The sequence below is a fragment of the Phalangium opilio genome, unplaced genomic scaffold (assembly GCF_054372755.1).
Source record: "Phalangium opilio isolate 3A_F unplaced genomic scaffold, DU_Popi_V2 ptg000105l_1, whole genome shotgun sequence".
Taxonomy (NCBI): domain Eukaryota; kingdom Metazoa; phylum Arthropoda; class Arachnida; order Opiliones; family Phalangiidae; genus Phalangium; species Phalangium opilio.
In genome coordinates this window covers 11,210,246-11,231,405 of record NW_028324207.1, presented here as the reverse complement: position 1 = coordinate 11,231,405, position 21,160 = coordinate 11,210,246, and the positions used below count along the sequence as shown (strand labels likewise).

The 21,160-nt window shown below is 40.5% G+C and overlaps 4 protein-coding genes across 5 annotated transcripts; all 4 read right to left on the bottom strand.

Moving 5' to 3' along the window:
* Positions 1 to 297: 297 nt before the first annotated feature.
* Positions 298 to 3,107, bottom strand: LOC149629977 (uncharacterized). Of its 2 annotated transcripts, XM_089851769.1 has the most exons (4): positions 2,383 to 3,107; positions 1,708 to 1,928; positions 1,235 to 1,497; positions 298 to 552 (listed from the first exon to the last, which is right to left on the bottom strand). In XM_089851769.1, exons 2-4 carry the CDS (start codon positions 1,867 to 1,869, stop codon positions 312 to 314), a joined length of 666 nt encoding a protein of 221 aa, XP_089707895.1. In that variant the 5' UTR covers positions 1,870 to 1,928; positions 2,383 to 3,107; the 3' UTR covers positions 298 to 311. The 2 variants fall into 2 exon arrangements, with proteins under 2 accessions (XP_089707895.1, XP_089707894.1); XM_089851768.1 differs by lacking the exon at positions 2,383 to 3,107 and having other exon boundaries at positions 1,708 to 1,943.
* A 318-nt stretch (positions 3,108 to 3,425) lies between these two features.
* On the bottom strand, positions 3,426 to 7,674 carry LOC149629976 (uncharacterized). The gene is made up of 4 exons (XM_089851663.1): positions 4,353 to 7,674; positions 4,140 to 4,213; positions 3,666 to 3,732; positions 3,426 to 3,605 (listed from the first exon to the last, which is right to left on the bottom strand). Exons 1-4 carry the CDS (start codon positions 4,377 to 4,379, stop codon positions 3,426 to 3,428), a joined length of 348 nt encoding a protein of 115 aa, XP_089707789.1. The 5' UTR covers positions 4,380 to 7,674.
* A 2,743-nt stretch (positions 7,675 to 10,417) lies between these two features.
* LOC149629975 (uncharacterized) lies at positions 10,418 to 11,288 on the bottom strand. Its single transcript, XM_089851662.1, has 2 exons — positions 11,014 to 11,288; positions 10,418 to 10,920 (listed from the first exon to the last, which is right to left on the bottom strand). The coding sequence occupies exons 1-2, from the start codon at positions 11,277 to 11,279 to the stop codon at positions 10,560 to 10,562; spliced, it is 627 nt and encodes a 208-aa protein (XP_089707788.1). The 5' UTR covers positions 11,280 to 11,288; the 3' UTR covers positions 10,418 to 10,559.
* A 479-nt stretch (positions 11,289 to 11,767) lies between these two features.
* LOC149629974 (uncharacterized) lies at positions 11,768 to 16,310 on the bottom strand. Its single transcript, XM_089851727.1, has 6 exons — positions 16,275 to 16,310; positions 14,932 to 15,005; positions 14,481 to 14,550; positions 13,383 to 13,547; positions 12,557 to 12,737; positions 11,768 to 12,117 (listed from the first exon to the last, which is right to left on the bottom strand). Exons 1-6 carry the CDS (start codon positions 16,308 to 16,310, stop codon positions 11,819 to 11,821), a joined length of 825 nt encoding a protein of 274 aa, XP_089707853.1. The 3' UTR covers positions 11,768 to 11,818.
* Between the last annotated feature and the right edge of the window lie 4,850 nt (positions 16,311 to 21,160).

Here is a 21,160-nt window from a genome sequence, read left to right as displayed (position 1 = left end):
CTCCTCCAACTGAAAGCTCTCTATAAGACCAAACCAATCTGCGTAGTGGAACTTCCAAGAAATAACACGGAATGATTTTAAAATATTACCGTTTGAACCGATACCCCTCTCTAAACCTAACCATAGCCTCCTGGATCACGTGACTCGCGGACGCAGGCTGCTCGCGCGTCGCATGATCCAGGAGGCTATGACCTAACATACCGGGAATACCGCGTAGGCCAGAAAGAAGGCCTAATCAGTCACCACGTAAATTGAAATTAGGCTTAAAATACTTGAAATAAAATTTCTGAGCTTGAATAATTGTTAATTTTCTATTTATTTCTTAAGCGTTTAGTCGGTTTTAGATTGTGTAAGGCCTGGAAAATGGCCAGAAAGACGGAGAGGGCGTGTCCAATCAGGATAGCTCTAAAGCCCAAGTAGAAGTCTTTGAACTTGAGAGGCGGCGGGTCTTTGTCCTCGTTGATTGGTGATTGCCACGTGTTCAAGAACAAGTACACTTTGCTCAATATCAAAACGGAATCGAACGTTTTGCAAGCGTAGAACCGAGCCATTCTAAAATTTAAGAAGCAATTATGATTTGTTGATGGACACTCGCGTAGTACTGGGGAGAACCCCTATTGGACGAATACTTCTCTTCCAGAGTAGTGTTCCACCACAAAGCGGGCGGGGTAATTGTAACATGATTCTTCCCAACATCAGAGTTAACATTTATTATAGCAAGGTTACTAAACCGAATCACATACGCGATAAATAGTTCCCTCATCATTACTACATCTATTAGCGCTGCTAAACTATTGCCAAGGCCTATGCATGAGCTTGCGCGTTTTTGTCCCACGTCAAGACAATCAAGGTTTGTGGGTTTATTGCTGAGGATTTATTACCAACATGCAGTTTTAGAATTCAATTAGTACGATGCCCATCTTAAGTTTGATGAGCGGGAGAGCTTACAAAATGGTGCCATGAGCCCGGGAAGAATCATGTTACATAACTAAAGTATTAAGAGGATACAGAGTGTCACCCTTCTTCTATTATCCCCTTCTGGAACTACTACGTATGCAGACTAAATAGGACCTAGATGGAAGTCCTGCATGCAAAATTAACCACCGAGTGTAGGCCTAGTCAATTCTCCCTTGTCGCTCTCGAACTAGCTCGCGCTGCATTACGAACTTGTATAGGTAGTATCATACTTATGGAAGGAACATATCACTTATAAACTTATGGTGTTTCGATTTACCGCGATGTTATGTCCTCCGTGAGTGCCTTTGACAAATTCCTGGACATGAGGAATCCTTGGAGGATGGCTCCTTGAGGAGGCGAGAACTGAAACTGGTAATTTGAGTTGGATTCCAAGAACAACTGCGCGATAGTCGGAAGGTAAAAGTCATTGATGACCATGATCTGCTTCCCTTCGGATATCCGCGGTAAAGTTTCGGAAAGAGCGAAATCCTCGATGACGTAATAACGCTTCCTCATGTACAAATCCCAATTTGACCTAGTCTGCAAAAATTGCAATGCAATTATAGTAACACTCAGCTCCCATTAAGAATCAAAGACTAAAGTAAGTAAAACTAAGCCAGTTTTTCCCTAAATTTAACTTCAGAGGGGAAAGGGAACACTATTCTGTTGGTAAAGGAGCTAGCAAGTTCCAGCAAGTTATAACGAAGTGTGCTTTCTGTTTTTATATCTATATACATTTGGTAGGACTACCTTGTCCTTGTATATCTCATCGACGACGCTGCCTTTCATGACCTTAGGAATGGCGTCCGGGTAGTGTTTTATGTCTAGGAACTCTCGTATAGTTAAATAGGTGGAGAAGGACATCTTTGCCGTGAAGGAACAGCTCTGTTGAACGCTCAAGAGTAAGACCATTATCAACCAAAACGCCAAAAGAATGCGATACGAATCTCGTTTCGATACGAGTGGCACGCCTGTCAACATGGAATCACGTGACTAAACCGTGGATATGTATAAATAAGAGACGTTATCATAAGTTCATAAGTGATATGTTCCTTCCATAAGTATGGCGTACACTTCCTGTGCTTCGTAATGCTACTAAGAGACAGCTCGAGATAACTAGTTCGAGGGAGAACGACGGAAGCGAGTCAATTGAAGTCCCACACTCGGTGGTGCTTAATTTTGCAACTAGGACTTCCATCTAGTTCCTATTTAGTCCGCGTTACTAAGCCCCCTTTGACAGCAGCGCCCCACCAGGCCTCCCTCGCTTTACCCTGAATCTATGACCTACCTCACTCACTTCGTGACAAGCTCCAGTTTCTAAGTTACCAGTGACTAACTTATGGCCAATATATCTTATGAACTTTTGGTAGTATTTATACATATCCTTGGTTACAATGTACCTACATATCCGAGGCTATAACTTACCAATGCGAAAAAAAGACCAGAAATGCGACCAAAGTTGACCACCCAATATTCGACCGTACTTAACTCTTTTGAGACTGACAAGTTTGGTTATGAAAGAAGTTGCTAAGGAGACGCACAATAAACTCGAAAAAATACACAACGTCACCTGGGCAAATAGAAATCATATTTCCCACTAACACTTGAGAATACTCGATTCCAGAAGTACATAATACTATTCTCTTGGAGAGAAGTGTACCAACACAAAGAGGGGTAATACACCCCTTTGACATTACCTAGGGCGCCACAGCGGGCTACTGCGAACTATTACTTATTAAGATGGGCAGGGAAAAAACCGCGTGGGGTTGCGCTTTTGCTAGTAGGGGTAACAAAGAGCAGTTTCCAGTCCTTCCCCTTGAGGCGCTTCGAGCGCGGGGCATCGGGCATGCGCACAACAGAATGTCGAAGTGGTGTATTGTAACATGATTCTTCCCAACATCATTCGTTTTACATTTGGAGTGCGCAAGGACACGAAACCGAATCACATACGCGATCGAAATAGTTCCCCCTCATCGTTACTATATCTATTAGCGCTGCCTAACTATTTGCCAAGGCGCATGCGATTGTGCGGTTTTTTGTCCCATCCACGTCAAGAAAATTAAGGTTTGTGCCAATTTGATTGCTGAGGATTTCGTAAATACCAAACAGTTTTAAAGAATTCACCCTAGCACGGTGCGGCGCTCATCTGAAGTTTGTTTGAAAGGGGATAAGCCTGAGAAGAATCATGCTACATAACTTAAGTATTAGGAGGATACAGAGTGTCACGCTTCCTCTATTATCCCCTTCTGTCTTTACTTATAACAATGGCTTGTTCACCCCCAATAATATGGACAGGAATATTGGACAAGCACTCTGCTTTTTCAAGAGGAAACTCTGGTATTTCAGTGCACGGAGAGACATTTTCGCTCAATAACAACTAGAAGACGGCAACTACTCTAACATTGGTATTGCATTGCATTAAACCGACCGAAGCTTGTTAATAAAACTTTGCGATAGTAAAGTACTGTTTATTGGTGACTTGCCGGCAGATCGAAAACATAGAACCTGGCGAAGGATGTTTGGTCTTGCTTAGGGGGTTTGCAAGCCCAAATGACGGTGTCCCCTTCGACGATGGGTGACGTGTAAGCGTAGTACTTGTAGTCCCATCCCGCGTTCATCGTGTATGGAATCAACACCAAGTCCACGCCCTACAAGTAAAAACACAAATGAAATACGCTATAATTGACGAAGGTTATGATGGGTGTGACCTGTTTGAGTAAATTGTTGGTCGTAAATTGTTGAACATCTTCGGCATCTATCAACACTCTCTCGTCCCTGCAAACATAGATCAACGATCCTCATACTCAAAATTAATAAAGGGACTTCGTAAGGGATAGATTTAATTTTAGAAGAAGGAATGGAGAACAGAGTAGTCTGAGCGCGCGTCAAAGTCCCGGACCCCCTTCCACGGGACGAGGCGGGAGGGTCATAGCGACAGAGGTAAAAAGGAATTACGTATTTTTCGCCGTCCCCGTCAGCAACGTACTCAAAACGTTATCAAGTTTAAGTGAGCAGCCAATAAGATAATTTAAACTTTTCGTTATCCGTGGAGGGAAGGGCTCTATACTGGGTGGTCTATGAGTAGGAATAACTGAAGTAAATACTAACCGTTAGACTCCATTCCTACTTCTAAAATTAAATATCCCTGGTTCTTCTAAGTGTTTTTTCGAGGTTGTACTCACGTTAAGTTTAGGGAGCTTTTCAGATAGGTCAAAATCTCGATTAAAACCTGGCCCACCGGGAAAAGTTCAATGCCCTGCAATTAACATTTCATCATTAAAATTAATTGGTCTTAATTGACCTCAAAAAGTTAATAAACCACGTGGCAAATTTACTAACATTCTTGTTGCGAACAAACAAATCACACTCAAGTGCATGCTGGGTAATAAGCTTACCTCGTACAAACCAAAGGCAAACTTCATTATCTCTGATGGGAATGAATCCAATTGAATTGGTACTTAGAAAAGACGCTTACACCGAAACAGGACTGTTATAAGTAACATTATCTGATCGAATGTCATTGAAGTCGTCAGAGCTAGGCGCTGTATTTGTGGTTGTATATAAATTCAACAGAGGATGTTCAATTTCCCATGAACCAAATACGAGGGGTCCGACATTCCCAAAACAAAACGCGTACGGGATTTCAGACCTAACCAACAAATCCTTTGAATTTTTATAACTGCTCAGATCTCATTCGCGGGTTTTGAGGCGAGAAAGGGATAACCTGATTGGCTTGATTGCAATTGCCATGCGCAGAACCTGTTTTTACTCAAGAGTCAGACTCTAAAAACCAATCAGAAAAATAAGAGATTTATTTTCGTCGCTCAACGACGGATTGTACTACAGTCAACTAGCTTTGTTAGTCACGTGATCCTATTCCTTAGATCATGGAGACGAGACCCGGCCAACTTGTTTATTTGTTCTTTCGTTTTTGCGATTACGCGAAGGATTTCCAGATTTCGTCGTAGAGTTCGGGATTTCTTCAACGATTTCGGAATTTTCCCTTTGATTTCGTAATTGCGTCAAAGATTTCGTGATTTTGTGTGAAAGATTTCGCGAGAAGCTTTAAGGGATTTCGTGTAAATGTCGAACCCCTCGACGAAGTCCGTTGTGTCTTCTTTATTTGCACGCGAAGCATTCAATTTTAGAACCTAATGACGTATCTACCTTCTAACGATTCTGAGGCTTGTTCGAAACGGATTAAAACAGCGTTTCACAAAAAATATTTGCAAATTCTTTTGCACGGTTATCTTTATTCACATCTCAATTATATAATAATAATTAGAATCTAAGCCTTTGTCTATGAAGGGATTTCCTCATTAAGCCCGTGGCTTACTCGTAGATGGGTCCATGGAGAATGTATAAGAGGGGAGACTAGGAGACGAGTCAGGCAAAATGCACTAGTAGTCCCCGGCCCGTTCCTAAAACGGTACTGTGCCGTTCCCCGGTTACCATGGTTACCGCTACCCCCTCATTGCAAGAGTGCGAGCGTACATTCTCGCGCATGCGTTTGTTCAAGCCTCCTTACTCTAACCACATGAGCTTGTTTATAATTTTGAATATCCCTCGTTTCCAACAACGATCACGTGACGCGCGCCTTTACCAACGACTTGCGCGTTGATGTGTGTGGTATCTGCTTCGTGTATTTTTTTACCTCTTCCCTTTCCAGAACGAGTCTTCACTCTTATACATCCTCCCTGGTGGGTTCCTTAACAATTCATAGAGAGGTTGTGGGTAGCCCCGTCTGCACAGCTAACCAACAGCGCCTTATACTAACTTTATTACCAAGTTTTAACATATATCATGAAATATGGTGGCAAGAAAATAAGTTATTTGGCCTGTTTGAAACAAGGAGGGTGTCTATAGACTACACTCCTAGAGACTAATTTGGTATTACAATTTTGTCTATTTGACCCTATTTACGCTTCTGACTCGATATTTAGAAGTTATTCTGGAAATTTTAAGACACACCGTTTGGTGAAAACTGTCCTAACTAGTAAAGAACAACTTTGGTTCTGTTTTGAGAACGAATTGGGGAAAACATGTGTTCCCTGATCAATTTCGAATTGATTCACCGGACAGAAACTTTCGTGACTATATATTACATAAGTCTATAAGTGATATGTTCCATCCATAAGTATAAAACTAACTATACTTCGTAATGCTACTGAGAGACTTAAAGCTCGAGATAACTAGTTCGAAGGGGAACGATGGAAGCTAGGTTATCGTTAATAGTTAGTATAGGGCGCTGTAGGTTAGCTGTGGGGGCATAGGGGCTAGCTACCACCCCTCTATGCATTGTAAAGGGATCCACCTGTAAATAAGCCACAGGCTTAGTGTGGAAATCACTTCATAGACAAAAAGCTTAGATTAGATTAGATTATAATTGACTAGGCCTACACTCAGTGGTTAATTTTGCAGGACTTCCATTTAGTCCTTTAGTCTGCATTACTAAGCCCCCTTTGACAGCAGCGCCTCCCTCGCTTTACCTCCTCAAATCTATGACCTACCTCATTCACTTCATGACAAACTCCAGTTTCTAAGTTACCAGAGATTAACAAACTTATGGAATGAACACATCTTTTGAACTTATGATATATTTACAGAATCGGGAAATGAAAGTCGTTACCCAGGTACACTCGTGGTCCATTTGCAATGAAATATTCATCGCAGTTTCTCGATTGATATTGATTGTAGGTTTTACTCAAAATTTCTCCCAGTGTCACACCACAAATATTGTATTTACAGTGAGAATGATCTTATATCTATGTAGGCAGTTCTAAAAAGGATGGCAGGACCAAAAGTGTATAGATATAAAAACAAAAAGTACACTTCATTAAGAATTCCCTGCCATCATGTACTACAGAATGTAGTACCAAGAAGCGATATCTAGTTTATTAGGGAGAAGGTTTAAATTGGCCTCCACATTTCCAGCTCTTTATCTCCTGCAGTCCAAACAAACGTAGCCTGTCCGGACTCCGGAGTTAATTCCCCCCCCCCCCGCCTCTAAATTACAACCAGAAACGCGTGCACGTCAGCGTGGCGACGCCAATGAGTACGAAAATTACTTGTATTTGTCCGACTGAGGAGAGTGTAGCGAAATAGCCCGGGGCCTCCTTTTACGTCCCCCCTTGTATTTTGAAAGGGGGACTGCAGGGACTATGGCGCCTGGCGAATACTTAGGCATCTTATACCTTCTCCCTAATAAACTAGATATCACTTCTTGGTAGTACACGATACAGGGGATCCAAACGTTAATTTTTGGTACTAGAACTAGCATCCATGAGCCTATCATGGCTTGTTCCCTGGGTGCCACGGTCGGGAACGTAGAGGGAGGTCGACACTATTCCGGGATAAAGGAGGGGCTTCTCATATTACATATCGCGGGCAAGCTTCAACGAAGTGTAGGATACTTTGTTGTTTTTATATCTATATGCTTTTGGTAGGACGAAAGTACAGTTGGATGGTACTAGGTCCAATTTTGAGTCGAAAATACATTTTGAATACAATACTCACCAGCTATACTGTCACTTGAGCCTCTATGAGGAAGAGCGTCGTTTGTTCCACGACCCGACAAGGCTAGGTGTTCGCCACCATCCCAACCAGTGATGAACTCAAACAAACCGTGCACTTTCGGTAACTGAATATCGTGTGCTTCGTAGTTCAGAGAACCAGAGGGCAGCATCTTCGGCGTATTCTTGAATTGGTTTTACCAGAGACAAACAAGTTGGGAAAACCAAAATTTTACCTCTCCGAGTCAAGACGACTACTTACAAACTTATTTACCCAGATATGGAAATGTTTCTTAAGTTAAAATTTATGAAATATTAAAGCAGTATACAAAGCATAGCAAATTTACTGTAAATCAGACGACATTTTACATCCAATAATGATATACTTGTACACATTAAAATCATCCGATGGGGGAAAAACGGGTCATCGGCGTTTTATAAATGACGCTAGCGCAATAAAGCGTGCAAGGTACCAAGGCTTAACAAAAATTGTAGGATAACATATTTATAGAGATAGATAACAACTTTTATAATTAAAATTAGAAACTAACATATCTCTTAAAATTCTCGCGTGATCAACTGGTTTCACGCCAATTAAATAGCTATAGTCCCATAGAGCTATTTGTATTAATTCCTCCATGGTTTTTTCGCCAAGCTGAGAACTACGCGTTTTACGTCACGTTATCAAAAAAGCAGACTATTTTCTTTGAAGACCGCGCTAGCTCAGCGCTAAGCACCGTGACGTCAAAATTCAAAAACAAAATCCCTGGGCCGCGTTCAGCAACGCGAGGCTCTGCTGAACGCGACCCAAATTTCCACCATGATTATAAATCTAAGCCTAATTATTTAACAGTGTATTTAACTTTCGGCTCACTCTGAACCGTTAATGTCTCTGCATACAGAAACGAAAACCAAACCCAAACCCAAACTTTTACTTTTTGGTTCACTAGGCCTATTGTCAAATAAGAGTTCATTTGACCAACATAGCAGCGTTGTGCTTGTATTCACTATGATTTTAGAAAGGATTATGCTATAAACAGATGTAGTATAGCTTAAGTAATATATAAACATCCATTTTAAATAATAATATTAAAAAAAAATCTTTGGAATATCAAAATGAAATAGAGCTTTAAAGCTACAAAAGTACTAAATGCATCATAATTACGAAAAATATTTCCACATATTCAGTTTATATTAAGGATAAAGGGAATATTATGGTTCTGTAGGATTTCTTTACACATCAAAACAAAACGAACTTCTAACGCAGCGCACTACTGTAACAACGGACGGACACATACAGACAAAAACATAGACTGCTTTTTAACTCTTTCCGTATTAATTTTAAATTGAGAAACAAGATTATCTTAAATATTAAAATAAATATAATTAATATTTAATATTTTCTTCGTTAGTTATTCGCCTTATTGAACGTTACATCGTTTTAAAAAAGAACAATTAAACATTCTTGAGAGACTTGACTAATATTGGCGTTTGAAATGAAGCATACGCCGGTTGCTTCGCCTTACTAAAATAGGTAGTATATAAGGGTTTCGAATCGCAGCCATGGATAAGAACAGCGCAATTGCGTGAACCTTTGGTGGAAGCCCCACCTTAGGGAGGCCGGACGTTTCTCGTAACCCTGGCCGATCGCCGCGTATGTCTTAACCTTAAAGATGATGATGGAGTAGAAGCCAGGTGTGCAGACTGGTGTCCATGTGGGATGGACAAAAACAATGACCAGAAGATGGTGATGTGTAGAAACCAGTGTGTACAGACTGGTGTCCATGTGGGATGGACAAAAACAAAGACCAGAAGATGGTGGTGTTAGAAGCCAGGTGTACAGACTGGTGTCCGTGTGGGATGGACAAAGAGCAGATGACGGTGGTGATTAGAAGCCAGTGTGGACAGACTGGTGTCCATGTGGGATGGACAAAGACCACAAGAGGGTGGGGATTAGAAGCCTGTGTGTACAGACTGGTGTCCATGTGGGATGGACAAAGAGCAGCAGATGATTGTGATTAGAAGCCAGTGTGTACAGACTGGTGTCCATGTGGGATGGACAAAGACCAGAGGCTGGTGATGTTAGACAGGCAATGGAGTAATAGCCTGTAAGTGTAATACAATTTTCGAAATTTCCGGAAATTGAGAACACGTTTGCTCCGATTTGCAAACTGCGAACGCGGTCACGTGGGTGTAACAACAGACAGACACACACACACACACACACACACACAGACACGTCGAAATTAGAACCTCTCCGTGACATACGTCACTCGGAGAGGTAATGAGGCGAGATGGATTCTGCGTTCAAGTATCTCTCCCAGTGTACCTCGCGCACGCCCCTACCCTTCGGTAGGCGATTGTTAAGTGCTGCCACGTAGCGCCATTGTATTTGTATGAGAACTTGCTGCTATTTTTAAGACAGAGGGGGCGTCCTCGACGTTTCCATAACCTATGACCCTACCTAACCGCATAGACTGCGGTGCCGTTCCGTAGGTGGGGATACAGAGCGGCTGGGAAATAAGGATATTTTTTAAACTAGTCCTTGGGACCAGTGAGTCAGTGACCCCCTCTAGTGTCCGAAATAATAAACTGATCTCCGGACTAGTCCCAGCCTTTGTTCTCCCATAGATTTGCAATCAATAAGCTGATCACGAGGACCAGTAACCCCATGCACTTCTTGAATTGAAAAAACTTGTCCAAGCAATTAATAAACTGGTTTTGGACAAGAGGAAGTGCACTGCTATTTCCCAGACTGATACAGAATCAACTGTTATAGGAATGGGAGTTTCCACTCCATCCTTTTCCATCAAGGTCTTACTATTTCCATCCACCATTTTAAATTGATGTTTCCAATTTACTTAAACACTTATTGAAATTAAGCCCAAATAACTTCGCCACACACAAAAATATAAACGCTAAGCATGTTCTGTATTTGAAAGCGAAAATAATAGCAGCCGACAATCAGTCCAAAAAAACTAGGCAAAGCCGCATAGCCGAAAACTGAGCGACAGTCACTCCAAGATGTAATGTTTTTAAGGCCCAATAAAAATCACGGTTGTCATATTTTCAATTTAATCCATCTAAGTCTCAGTTATCGTAAGCCACTTGTTTAACACGTTTGAAGTTGAAATCCAGGTCCGTTTCGATCTCGAGTTCGATGCGCACGCGTCCTTTGAGTCTTCGAGGCTCCAATGGCTTCACCTTCGTCTTGGACGGTCTAAAAATGAGCCACCTCGAGATTGTACAGAACATTTCGACCAAGATACAAGCCAAAGACAGAAGAATGCTAATCAAGTATTGAAATATTCCGGCCAGAGTGTCGGTCAAGGACAAAGGACTGACGTCAGAGTTCAGGTTGGGGTCGCGACGCCATTGGTGCAACGAAGAGAAGCGGTCGCATTCCAGCGCCACGTTCTCGTACGGTTTCCTCTCGAATATCCAAGCAATCCTACAACCAAAACAAAGGCTGCAGTGATCGTGCAAATCCGATTCAAACTTTTCTAATTTGGAAAAGATGAGATTCGAAAGCAGAATGGTTTACCTGAGGTTGATGTCTTCTTTGAGCGATTGTGACAGGTTGTTGGAGAGCAGAAATCCTTGTATGACTGGGGCGATGGGAGGCGAGACGTACAGTCTCCAATGACCATCCTCGTGGTTATAGTGAGACATGACGCGCAGCAGGAACGTATTGGTGATGATGTTGATGACGCTGTCATTGATTAAGGCCAGAAACTCGTCGTCCAGCAACGAAAGGAAACTGTAGTACTGACCAGTCGATTCAATCTCGCGCAGAAGTCGCCCAATCATTGGGTCGCCCGAAGCCTACAGTTGGAAATAAAGCCAATTTTACATTATATTCATGCATATTGAGGAACGTTATTAGTATGATTGTTCTTTATGCACCAGGGATAGATTTAATTTTAGAAGTAGGAATGGAGAACAGAGTAATGTGGGCGCGCGTCAAAGTCCCGGACCCCCCTTCCACGGGACGGGGGGTATGAAAGGCGGGAGGGTCATAGCGATAGAGGTAAAAAGGAATAACGTCACTTTTTTTCGCCACGTCCCCATCAGCAACGTCATCAAAACGTAGCTGTTTAAGTGAGCCAATAAGATCATTTAAACTTTTCATTACGTGTTGGAGGGAGGGGTTCTATACTGGGTGGTCTATGAGTCGGAATAACTGAAGTAAATACTAACCCTTCTCCATTCCTACTTCGAAAATTAAATCGTTCCCTGCCCCTAATTAAGAAAAAATTTCTTGAAATTGAAAGTCGTAAAAAACAACATGGCGCAGATATTTTATGTTGATTACATTAAAGGAGTTAAACGTAATCTTTAACAGCACGTTAAACAGATAATCTGAGAATGGTTAACCCGTCGATTTTAGTTGAGAGAAGTGTCACGAGATTTAAGCGTGCCAATAAAAGTGTTCTTACTTTGAACGTAATGGTTTTGTGTTCGAAAGATTGACTGGAGACGAAAAGAGGCATTTTTATGTCGTGCAAAGTATCGACACTTGAGTAAGACATCTTGGAGATTCTGGCCGTGAACGAAGCGTTCAGTTGAGTGGTGACGCAAAGCACCATCGATAGCCAACACCACATCAACACTCGCGATGAAATGTAACAACCCTTAGTGGGTATCGCTGTACACGGTGAAAATGACTTGTTTTTAAAACCAAGTAGATATGTACAATCATAAGTTGATAAGATATGTTGGGCATAAGTTTGTTACTGGTTACAAACTGGAGCTTGTCATGAAGTGAGTGAGTGAGGTAGGTCATAGATTCAAGGTAAAGCGAGGGAGCCCTGGTGCTGCGCTGCTGTCAAAGACTTAGTACAGACTAAATAAATAGGACTAGATGGAAGTCCTGCAAAATTAACCATCGAGTGTAGTCATGTAATTCTCGCTTCCGTCGTTCTCCCTCGAACTAGCTCGAGCTGTAAGTCTCTAGCATTACGAAGTATAATATAGTGTCATACTTATGGAACACATCTTATTAACTTATGATACAGTTGATTGTTCCCAACTCTGAATTTTTGAGACCCAGGCTTTCGCAATAAGAAAGCTTCATTTGGACTTACGGATTCTAAAAAACGACCAGAAATAGTTCCAGATATTGTTGGTTAGCTCTTTCATTAGAGCAAGTACTTTCCATTTGGTACGACATCGCCGGCCTGAGAGCCATTTCCTCTCTAAAAGTGACCGCAGAACAGTAGTGGTCAATGAGGTCATCAAGAGACTGAAGAACAGACAAACCAGAACCTATGATCCCATGAAATTCAAAGGAATTATTTTGTGACGATGAACTCGCTTTTAAAGCCAAACTAGCTCATAGAGCCAAAAGCATATAGATATAAAATTAAAAAGTATACGGCGTTGAAACTTGCTCGCGCTACGTAATTTGAGAAGACCTAACCTCCTTTATCCTAGCCAGAATAGTGTCGACCCCCTCTGCGAATGATTACCCACCCAACCGTGGCACAGGCAACAAGCCGTGAATATGCTCAAAGTAGCAGACGCTAGCTCTAGCACCAAAAATTAACGTTTGGATCGCCAGCATCATGTACTACTTTTTTTAAACCTATTTCCGCCAAGAAGCTCTTCCCTGATTGGTTAGTTTCTGTAGGCGGTTGAGCGGAGGGTTCTTAGCTTTTAAGTTTACATGTCGTCTACAGTCAAACGCAGGGAATTCTTAATGAAGTGTATTTTTTGTTTTTATATCGGTCTATATACTTTTGATAAAGCCCGGTTTGATGTGGGATCTAGGTAGTATTTGCTTTGAATAGAAAATTTCATTAATGGGCGTGTTAAGATAAACTTTCAACGTGAAAACATCCTTAAGTTATCACGTGAAAAAAGCATCTTCTATGGTCTTCATAAAAGACCGAGGTATTGAGGGGGCGTTACTTGTTTATGGAAGACGTAGTATCCTTTAAAGGAGGTCTCCAGTATCTTTTGGGGAGCTCCCGAGACCAGAACGATGTCACTGTAGATCAGGGGCAGCGAATAAGTGTAACGCGTGTAGTACCAACCGCCGTTCAAGGAATAGGGCAAAAAGGAAATGTCGAAACCCTGCAACATAACGCAAATTACGAGTTAATTAGAATTCATTAAAAAACGCAAGCTTTGTCTCCTAGTCAGTCAACTCCTTATCAAGTACATTAATTTCTGCTCAAGCGAGTTGGCCACACCATAAGTCCATAAGTGATATGTTCCTTCCATAAGTATCACACCTTCCTATACTTCGTAATGCTAGGAACTTAACAGAGAGCTAATTCGAGAACGACAGAAGCGAGTCAATTGAAGTCCTACACTCGGTGGCGATTAATTTTGCAGGACTTCCATCTAGTTCCTCCTATTTAGTCTGCATTACTAAGCCCCCTTTGACAGCAGCGCCTCGCCAGACGTTGCTATGACCTACCCGAGGGTCTTAAGTTTTAGAAAAAGTGTACGGGATTTCGAAATCCAATTTGATTTCATCGGATTTTCTTTGATTTCAGAATTCGATAATACCCAATGAATTTCGTCAAATTTCGAGATTTTTTCCCGTGATTCCGTCGGATTTTGCTATTTTTCCCGTGATTTCAACTGATTTTTCCGATATTTCTCTTGATTTCGTTGGATTTTGTGGTTTTTCGCGTGATTTCCTCGGATTTTGAGATTTCCTCCGTGATTTCGTCGGATTTTGAGATTTATTTTGATTTTGGATTTCGTGAATTTTGTAATGGTTTTCACGATTTCTGTACTGATTTTATGATTTCTTTGTTGATTTTGTGATTTCGTTCCTGATTTCGCATTTTTATGGGATTTCGAAATCGGCATAGATTTCGGATTTCTTAAGTTGGATTTCGCGGGTAGCGTACGGGTTTTCATGAATGACCGACCCCTCGGACCTACCTCACTCACTCACTTCGCTCCAGTTTCTAAGTTACCAATGACAAACTTATGGAATGAACATATCTTATGAACTTATGTCACACGCGAGGGAGATTGACACGGACTTACGTCTCTAAAGGTTGAATTTGTCTCAAAGTTGTCATTTTCTTCGCCCGTCACATCCCCGAACTCTCCGTACCTAGAAAGCGGGAATTCGATAAGTCATAAGTTTATAAGATATGTTCCATAAGTATGTCACTACCTCTACTTCGTAATGCTAGAGGTTTAATGAGAGCTAGTTCAAGAACGACGCGAGAATTGACTACACTCACCAGGCGTCGCTTTACGAGAGTCTATGACGTTTCGCCTACGTCACTTCATGACAAGCTCTCATTAACGAGTGACACACTTATGGAACATAGCATATAAACTTATGGTTAGTGTACATGGTTTTTGGTGAGAAGAACTTAATGGTTCGAAAAACACGCATTAACTTCAATTCTTTAAAAAGAAACGTAAGTTGACTTAAGGTTTTATTTGCGGTTAATGAGAGTAAAGGTTGGAGTAAAAATTAACTGACGTTATGTTGAGTGTTCGCTGGAAGAAATCGGCAATGTCTTTGCAAATGAGGCCGAACGCCGTTTCCCCGCTTCCCTGAAATCAAATTGTAGAAAATGAAGAGAAGAAAGTGAGACATTAAGACGGCTTAAAGTGACAGGCGCGGCTCCATTATCAGCCCTAGCAATCTGGCTAATCTTCTGGACACGAAGGGCAGGGACCAATCAGACCTAAGGCACTAGGTCCCATTAGTTCCTGCCTTTAGCTTACCTAGCTTTTACCAAGCTTATAGCCCTTGTGTAGTAGAAAAGCCATCTTTAAGGGACACCAACGTGTTATAATGTTGTCCCTTCATCTAGACGGGGATAGTATATCATGTGATCTAGACTGGCCAATAAGGAACTTACACGATAAACAAAGCTATAATCAGGCTAGGTATACTGACTGCCCGAGTGATGTAAATATCAAAGTAACAAAGACTCTTAAGTATTAATGCTATACACAACGGTGCCGGGATTTCCTTTAAGCCCCTGTTGGGTGTTTAGAGCATGATACATGCTAACTCCCATGCATAACACATTACGTATCCAGTAGGTCTAACTGTTATGGGTGTCTCTAAGTGACATCCATTAAAAACTTGAACAATATGACTTGACCAACGCCTCCGTAATTAAATTGTCATTGTCAAAATCAAGGATGATGGGCAAGGGGTGGATGGGTAATATGTGGCACAGCTTAGGTCAAACATGGACAAAGCAATACTGAAGGACCGATGGCAGAGGGAGAAAGTTGAAAAATACTTGTTAATGGGCCTTCTAGCGGCAGATAGTGGCAAACCGGATAGTGGGGGCATGTGGGGGAATCAACGTTCTAAAGAGGGAAGCAGCTAACTTCTTATTTTGTCTAGATGGCGCTAGCTTGTTCCGGGATTTGACTCAGCATTTATCATAACCTCCCTACATTTTGGGGCTGAAAAAGGGGACGTAAGCTTAACATTGGTAGTTTAGTCGCTTAGTATGGGGCTCTATGGACTGCCATCGGTCCTTCAGTATTGCTTTGTCCATGGGTCAAATGGGACACCAAAACCAAATGTGGGAGGAATAGTGGGACCCAATCGTAACTGGTTCGTCTGTATCACTTCTAAACCAATTACCATTGAGTCCGACTATTCCTTCCCCTTTTTTTGGTGTCCCACCCAACCTGTGCTGTGCCACAGTTAGCGCGCCGATTACTCTCAGATTACGCGTCCACGGCCATCATCCTTGTCAAAATCATGTAAATCATTGTTTTCGAAGAGAATTGCCATCAATTTAATCCTAAATTTATTTTGGGCAATGCTCACCCATGAAAGTCGAAACAACTCACCTCGTATATTCCGTATTTCAATCGAAGAGGTTCCATCGATGCGTATAGACTCGACTGGAAGTTGCCTCGGCTCCAACACAGTTCAAATCACTCGACACTATTACGTAAATGCTAAAATCAATACGGATCATACAGGGAGGATTCCGCTTCAGCCTTTTACAGACGAGCAAACGTTTTGATCCAAAGTCAGGTTTACATTAGACATTTGGCCTTTGAAAGCGTTTTGAACCGTTTGGAAAGGACTAATATGCATTTTTCCAAATAATAATAATAGCATTGGCTAATAATGGATCTTTTACAGTTCTACCAGGGATAGGTTTAATTTTAGAAGTAGGGATGGAGAACGGCTAGCATTTACTTCAGTCAGACTCATAGAGCACCCAGTAAAGAGCCCCTCCCTCCAACACGTAACGAAAAGTTTAAATGATCTTATTAGCTCACTTAAACAGCTACGTTTTGATGACGTTGCTGACGGGGACGGTGGCGAAAAATACCCGTAATTCCTTTATACCTCTGTCGCTATGACCCGCCTCTTCTTTCATACCCCCGCCCCCGTCCCGTGGAAGGGGGTCCGGGAGTTTGACACGCGCCCACATTACTCTGTTTCTCCATTCCTACTCCGAAAATTAAATCTATCCTTGGCTATTCTACCTTTTCAAAAGCGTCTTAAAAGCTTTCAGTTTGTAGGCGAGATAAATGATTGCTCACAAACCAACCAACTCTTTTTGCGGTTTCAATTTATTCAATTTCTAGTTACAGAACCCAACAAGTTTACCAAACTCTACTTATTCAGTTTGTTTGTACTGAATGTGCTGAAGAGCGTGTGCTACGTTCTATTTATTTCACTATTGCGAGGCTTAATTGAAAAATGGCAAACATTTGTTCCGTTTCGTGCTCGGCTTATCTCTGCAGATTGTCCCCGTTATCTCGGTCATGCAAGCCACAAAGTATTTGCCATTTTTTCTTGCGCGTGTTGGACAAGAAGAAAAATTGAAAAAGCTAGAGAGGGGTAACTCCCTCAGTTCATATGCGACGCCAATCAGCAACACCATAAGTTTATAAGTGATATGTTCCTTCCATAAGTATGACACTACCTATACTTTGTAATGCTACTGAGAGACATACAGCTCGAGCTAGTTCGAGAACGACGGAAGCGAGTTAATTGAAGTCCTACACTCGGTACATCTAGTTCCTATTTAGTCTGTACTAAGCCTTTGTCAGTGCCTCACCAGGCGTCGCTTTACGAGAATCTATGACCTACCTTATTCACTTCATGATAAGTTCTCATTAACCCTAATGACAAACTTATGGAACATATCTTTATGGTTACACAGATGACTTTTCGAGACTCTAACACTTGGATTTATTTACTGACATGTATTCTAGGTTCCTATTTGAAAAGTTATTTTTCAAAATAACATCATAAGTTCATACGATATGTTCCATAAGTTTGTCACTGGTTACAATCTGGAGCTTGTCATGAAGTGAGTGAGTGAGGTCATAGATTCGAGTGGTAAAGCGCTGTCAATATCGTAGTACAGACTAAATAGAAAGATAGACTGCATAACTGAGTGTAGTCGACTTCAATTGACTCGCTTCCGTCGTTCTCCCTCCATCTAGCTCGAGCTGTAAAAGTCTCTCAGTAGCATTACGACCATACTTATGGAACATATCTTATAAAATTATATCGAGAGCCCAAATCGCGTAGTGACTCTCCCCTCGGAGCTCAATAATGAAGTATAGGGCGTGTTTGCGAAAACACCGTTTTGTTTAATTAAGGCTACCTATTACGGACCGGTGATGGAAGTCCATAATACTTTATCAAAGAAGTCATCTCATTTCATTACCAACAAATCTTTCCAGATTTTTTTTTTAAATTCTACCTAAGTTTATGTCGAAGCGTCAAATTTAAATTTGAAATAAAAACTGCGGTTATTTTTTTTTTGATAGAAAAGTTTGGGTAAAAACACCATTTTTTCTAGTCAAAATTTTCAACGAAAACCGCAATTGTTCTATGCCAATTTTTGAATGACAAAAGCAAATATTTCTATGTGAATTTCTAAATGAAAATATCTATTTTTTCATGTCAAATTTGGAATGAAAGTTAAATTTTTTTCCATGTCAAATTTGGAAAGAAACTTTAATTTTTTTCATGTCAAATTTGGAATGAAAATTCAATTTTTTCCAATGTCAAATTTGGAATTACTATACCCAATTTGGACTAAACACTGTTTACGAACCGTACTATTATTGGGTAAAAATACGATTACTTACCCGTGTAGTGTTTACTCGCGTAATAATGTTTGCTTTCATCAAACAGTCAAGCGAAACAATGGGACTGCGGCGTTCGTGACTGCTTAAGTTAGGGCAACGAGGACGTTCGATACTTAAACCACCTTTGTCCATGGAGCCAATGTTTTAACGCGCAATACAGAGGCAGAATGTTAAGGTCAAGTCTGGACGGGCCGTGTAAGCTTCGCCCTATTCGTCCTCTCTGTTACTATTAGGTCAGTGGATGGACAAAGACTTTTAAAGTTCAAACAGGTGTTCGTCATTCCTTCCCTCTTAACTCAATTTGAATGGACCATTAAATATGTTCTAGTCCATCAAAGTCGACTATCTGTCGCCAGGATGATACATCCAATCGGACATATTTGGAATTTTGAATCCACCTTATTCCCTATCGCCACCGGAAGTTAGGCTTATCTCGGGATAGGGAGTTAACAGTTCAGACCCTGAAACGTCACACCCTTCTATCTCTTACTGGAGTTTCATCCCCCCTAACAGTTGGAAACAGTATTCTACGCGCAACCAGAGAGGGGCCGCGTGACGTCAGACTATCTCTTCCCCCTAGCCAGTTGTTAGCTCCCTATTCGTGGAGAAGAAACTAGTCTGTCGTCTGCTACAAAGGCCAAAAATATGTACTGCAGCAGACGACAGACGAATTTTTTCAAGTTACTCCCCTCCACGCATCCCGAGATAAGCCTAACTTCCGGCGATATGGAATATAGGTGGATTAAATCTAAAGTAAACTAGATTGAAATTAAAATATATTCAAATGTAATTTAAATTGAAATTAAAATTAAATGTAAATTTAATTGAAATTAAAATTAAATGTAAATTTAATTGAAATTAAAATTAAATGTAAATTTAATTGAAATTAAAATTAAATGTAAATTTAATTGAAATTAAAATTAAATGTAAATTTAATTGAAATTAAAATTAAATGTAAATTTAATTGAAATTAAAATTAAATGTAAATTTAATTGAAATTAAAATTAAATGTAAATTTAATTGAAATTAAAATTAAATCTAAATCAAATTCATTCTAAATTTCGTTTGTTTTGTGGTCATATATTTTTTCATGATTATGGACTAGGACTACGTACTCAGGAAACAGAATCGTAAAACTGAATAGAGGCGGGCCATGGGACTATTTTGGTACCGACGGTTTGTGTCATACATAAAACTTAATGATGAGCTTTATGATACCAAATAAATAAAAAACATGCCTACGTTTACACTATAATGGTATTCAAAAATAGAAATTTTAAACTTTTGACCCATAAAATTTGTCATTTTTTGAACTTTTGACCCCAAATTGGACATTTTTTTAACTTGACACCTATTGGTTATTTTTTAACTTTCGGCATTTGAAAATTGGTTTTTTTTTAATTTAGACCTTTAACATCGGTCATTCTTTTTAACTTTTGACCTTTGAAATTGGACATTAGGGAAAAGAGCTTTAAAGGGAGGGTGAAGTAGAAAATCAAGTGATTTTTTTATCGATTTTTCTATTAATTTTAAGACCAGTCTGCATAGTGAAACATCAAAGGAAATACCAGCTCCGAATGATTTTAAAATACAAATTAGGTTCAGATTTTAAGGATAATTTGAAATAAGCCCCTCCGACCAATCGCGTAACGCCTTCCCTTTTTATCAACAAAATTCCAGTAGCACGCTCTACATCTCGCGCCACGATTTTCACATCGCGTGCAAATTTTATCAAATCTCGTGATAAATTTCATTCGGCATGGAACTTGCCACAAGAATTTTGTTAACAGGAAGGCAGGGCGTTACGCGATTGGTCGGAGGTCCTTATTTAGAATTATCCATAAAATCTGAACCTAATTTGAATTTTAAAATCATACGGAGCTGGTATTTCCTGAATGTTTCACTAACCTTAGCGAGTTAGAAAACACGATAGAATACTGTAGTAAATAAGCACACACGAAACTAAAGCCGCGTTTACACGGAGACACTTTGAAACCGTTTTGGAAAGTACAAAAATCAATTTCATGCTGTTAAAAGCAGAATTCTTCCGTGATAAAATGCAAATATTATTTTCAAAAAAAAAAAATTATTAGGTCTTTCTAAAACGGTTGATGACGGTTCCAAAGTGTCTCCGTGTAAACGCAGCTTAATTAACACGCCTTCCCCAACCAACCACACCTAGTTAATAAGGAAATTGTACTTACGTGACTTGTTTTAAGAAAAAGGTCCTAGCAAATCGCTTAATTTCTTCAGGGATAGATTTAATTTTAGAAGTAGGAATGGAGAACAGAGTAATACCTAGGCGTGCGTTCAAAGTCCCGGACCACCCCCATTTAACGGAACAAGGGGGGGGCGGGGGTATGAAAGAAGAGGCGGGAGGGTCATAGCGACAGAGTTAGTAAAAAGGAATTACGTCACTATTATTCGCCGTCCCCGTCAGCAACGTCATCAAAACGTAGCTGTTTAAGTGAGTCAATAAGATAATTTAAACTTTTCGTTACGTATTACGGGGTGGTCTATGAGTCGGAATAACTGAAGTAAATTCTAACCGTTCCGTTCTCCATTCCAGCTTCTAAAATTAAATCTATCCCTGATTTGAGGAAAAGTAAATA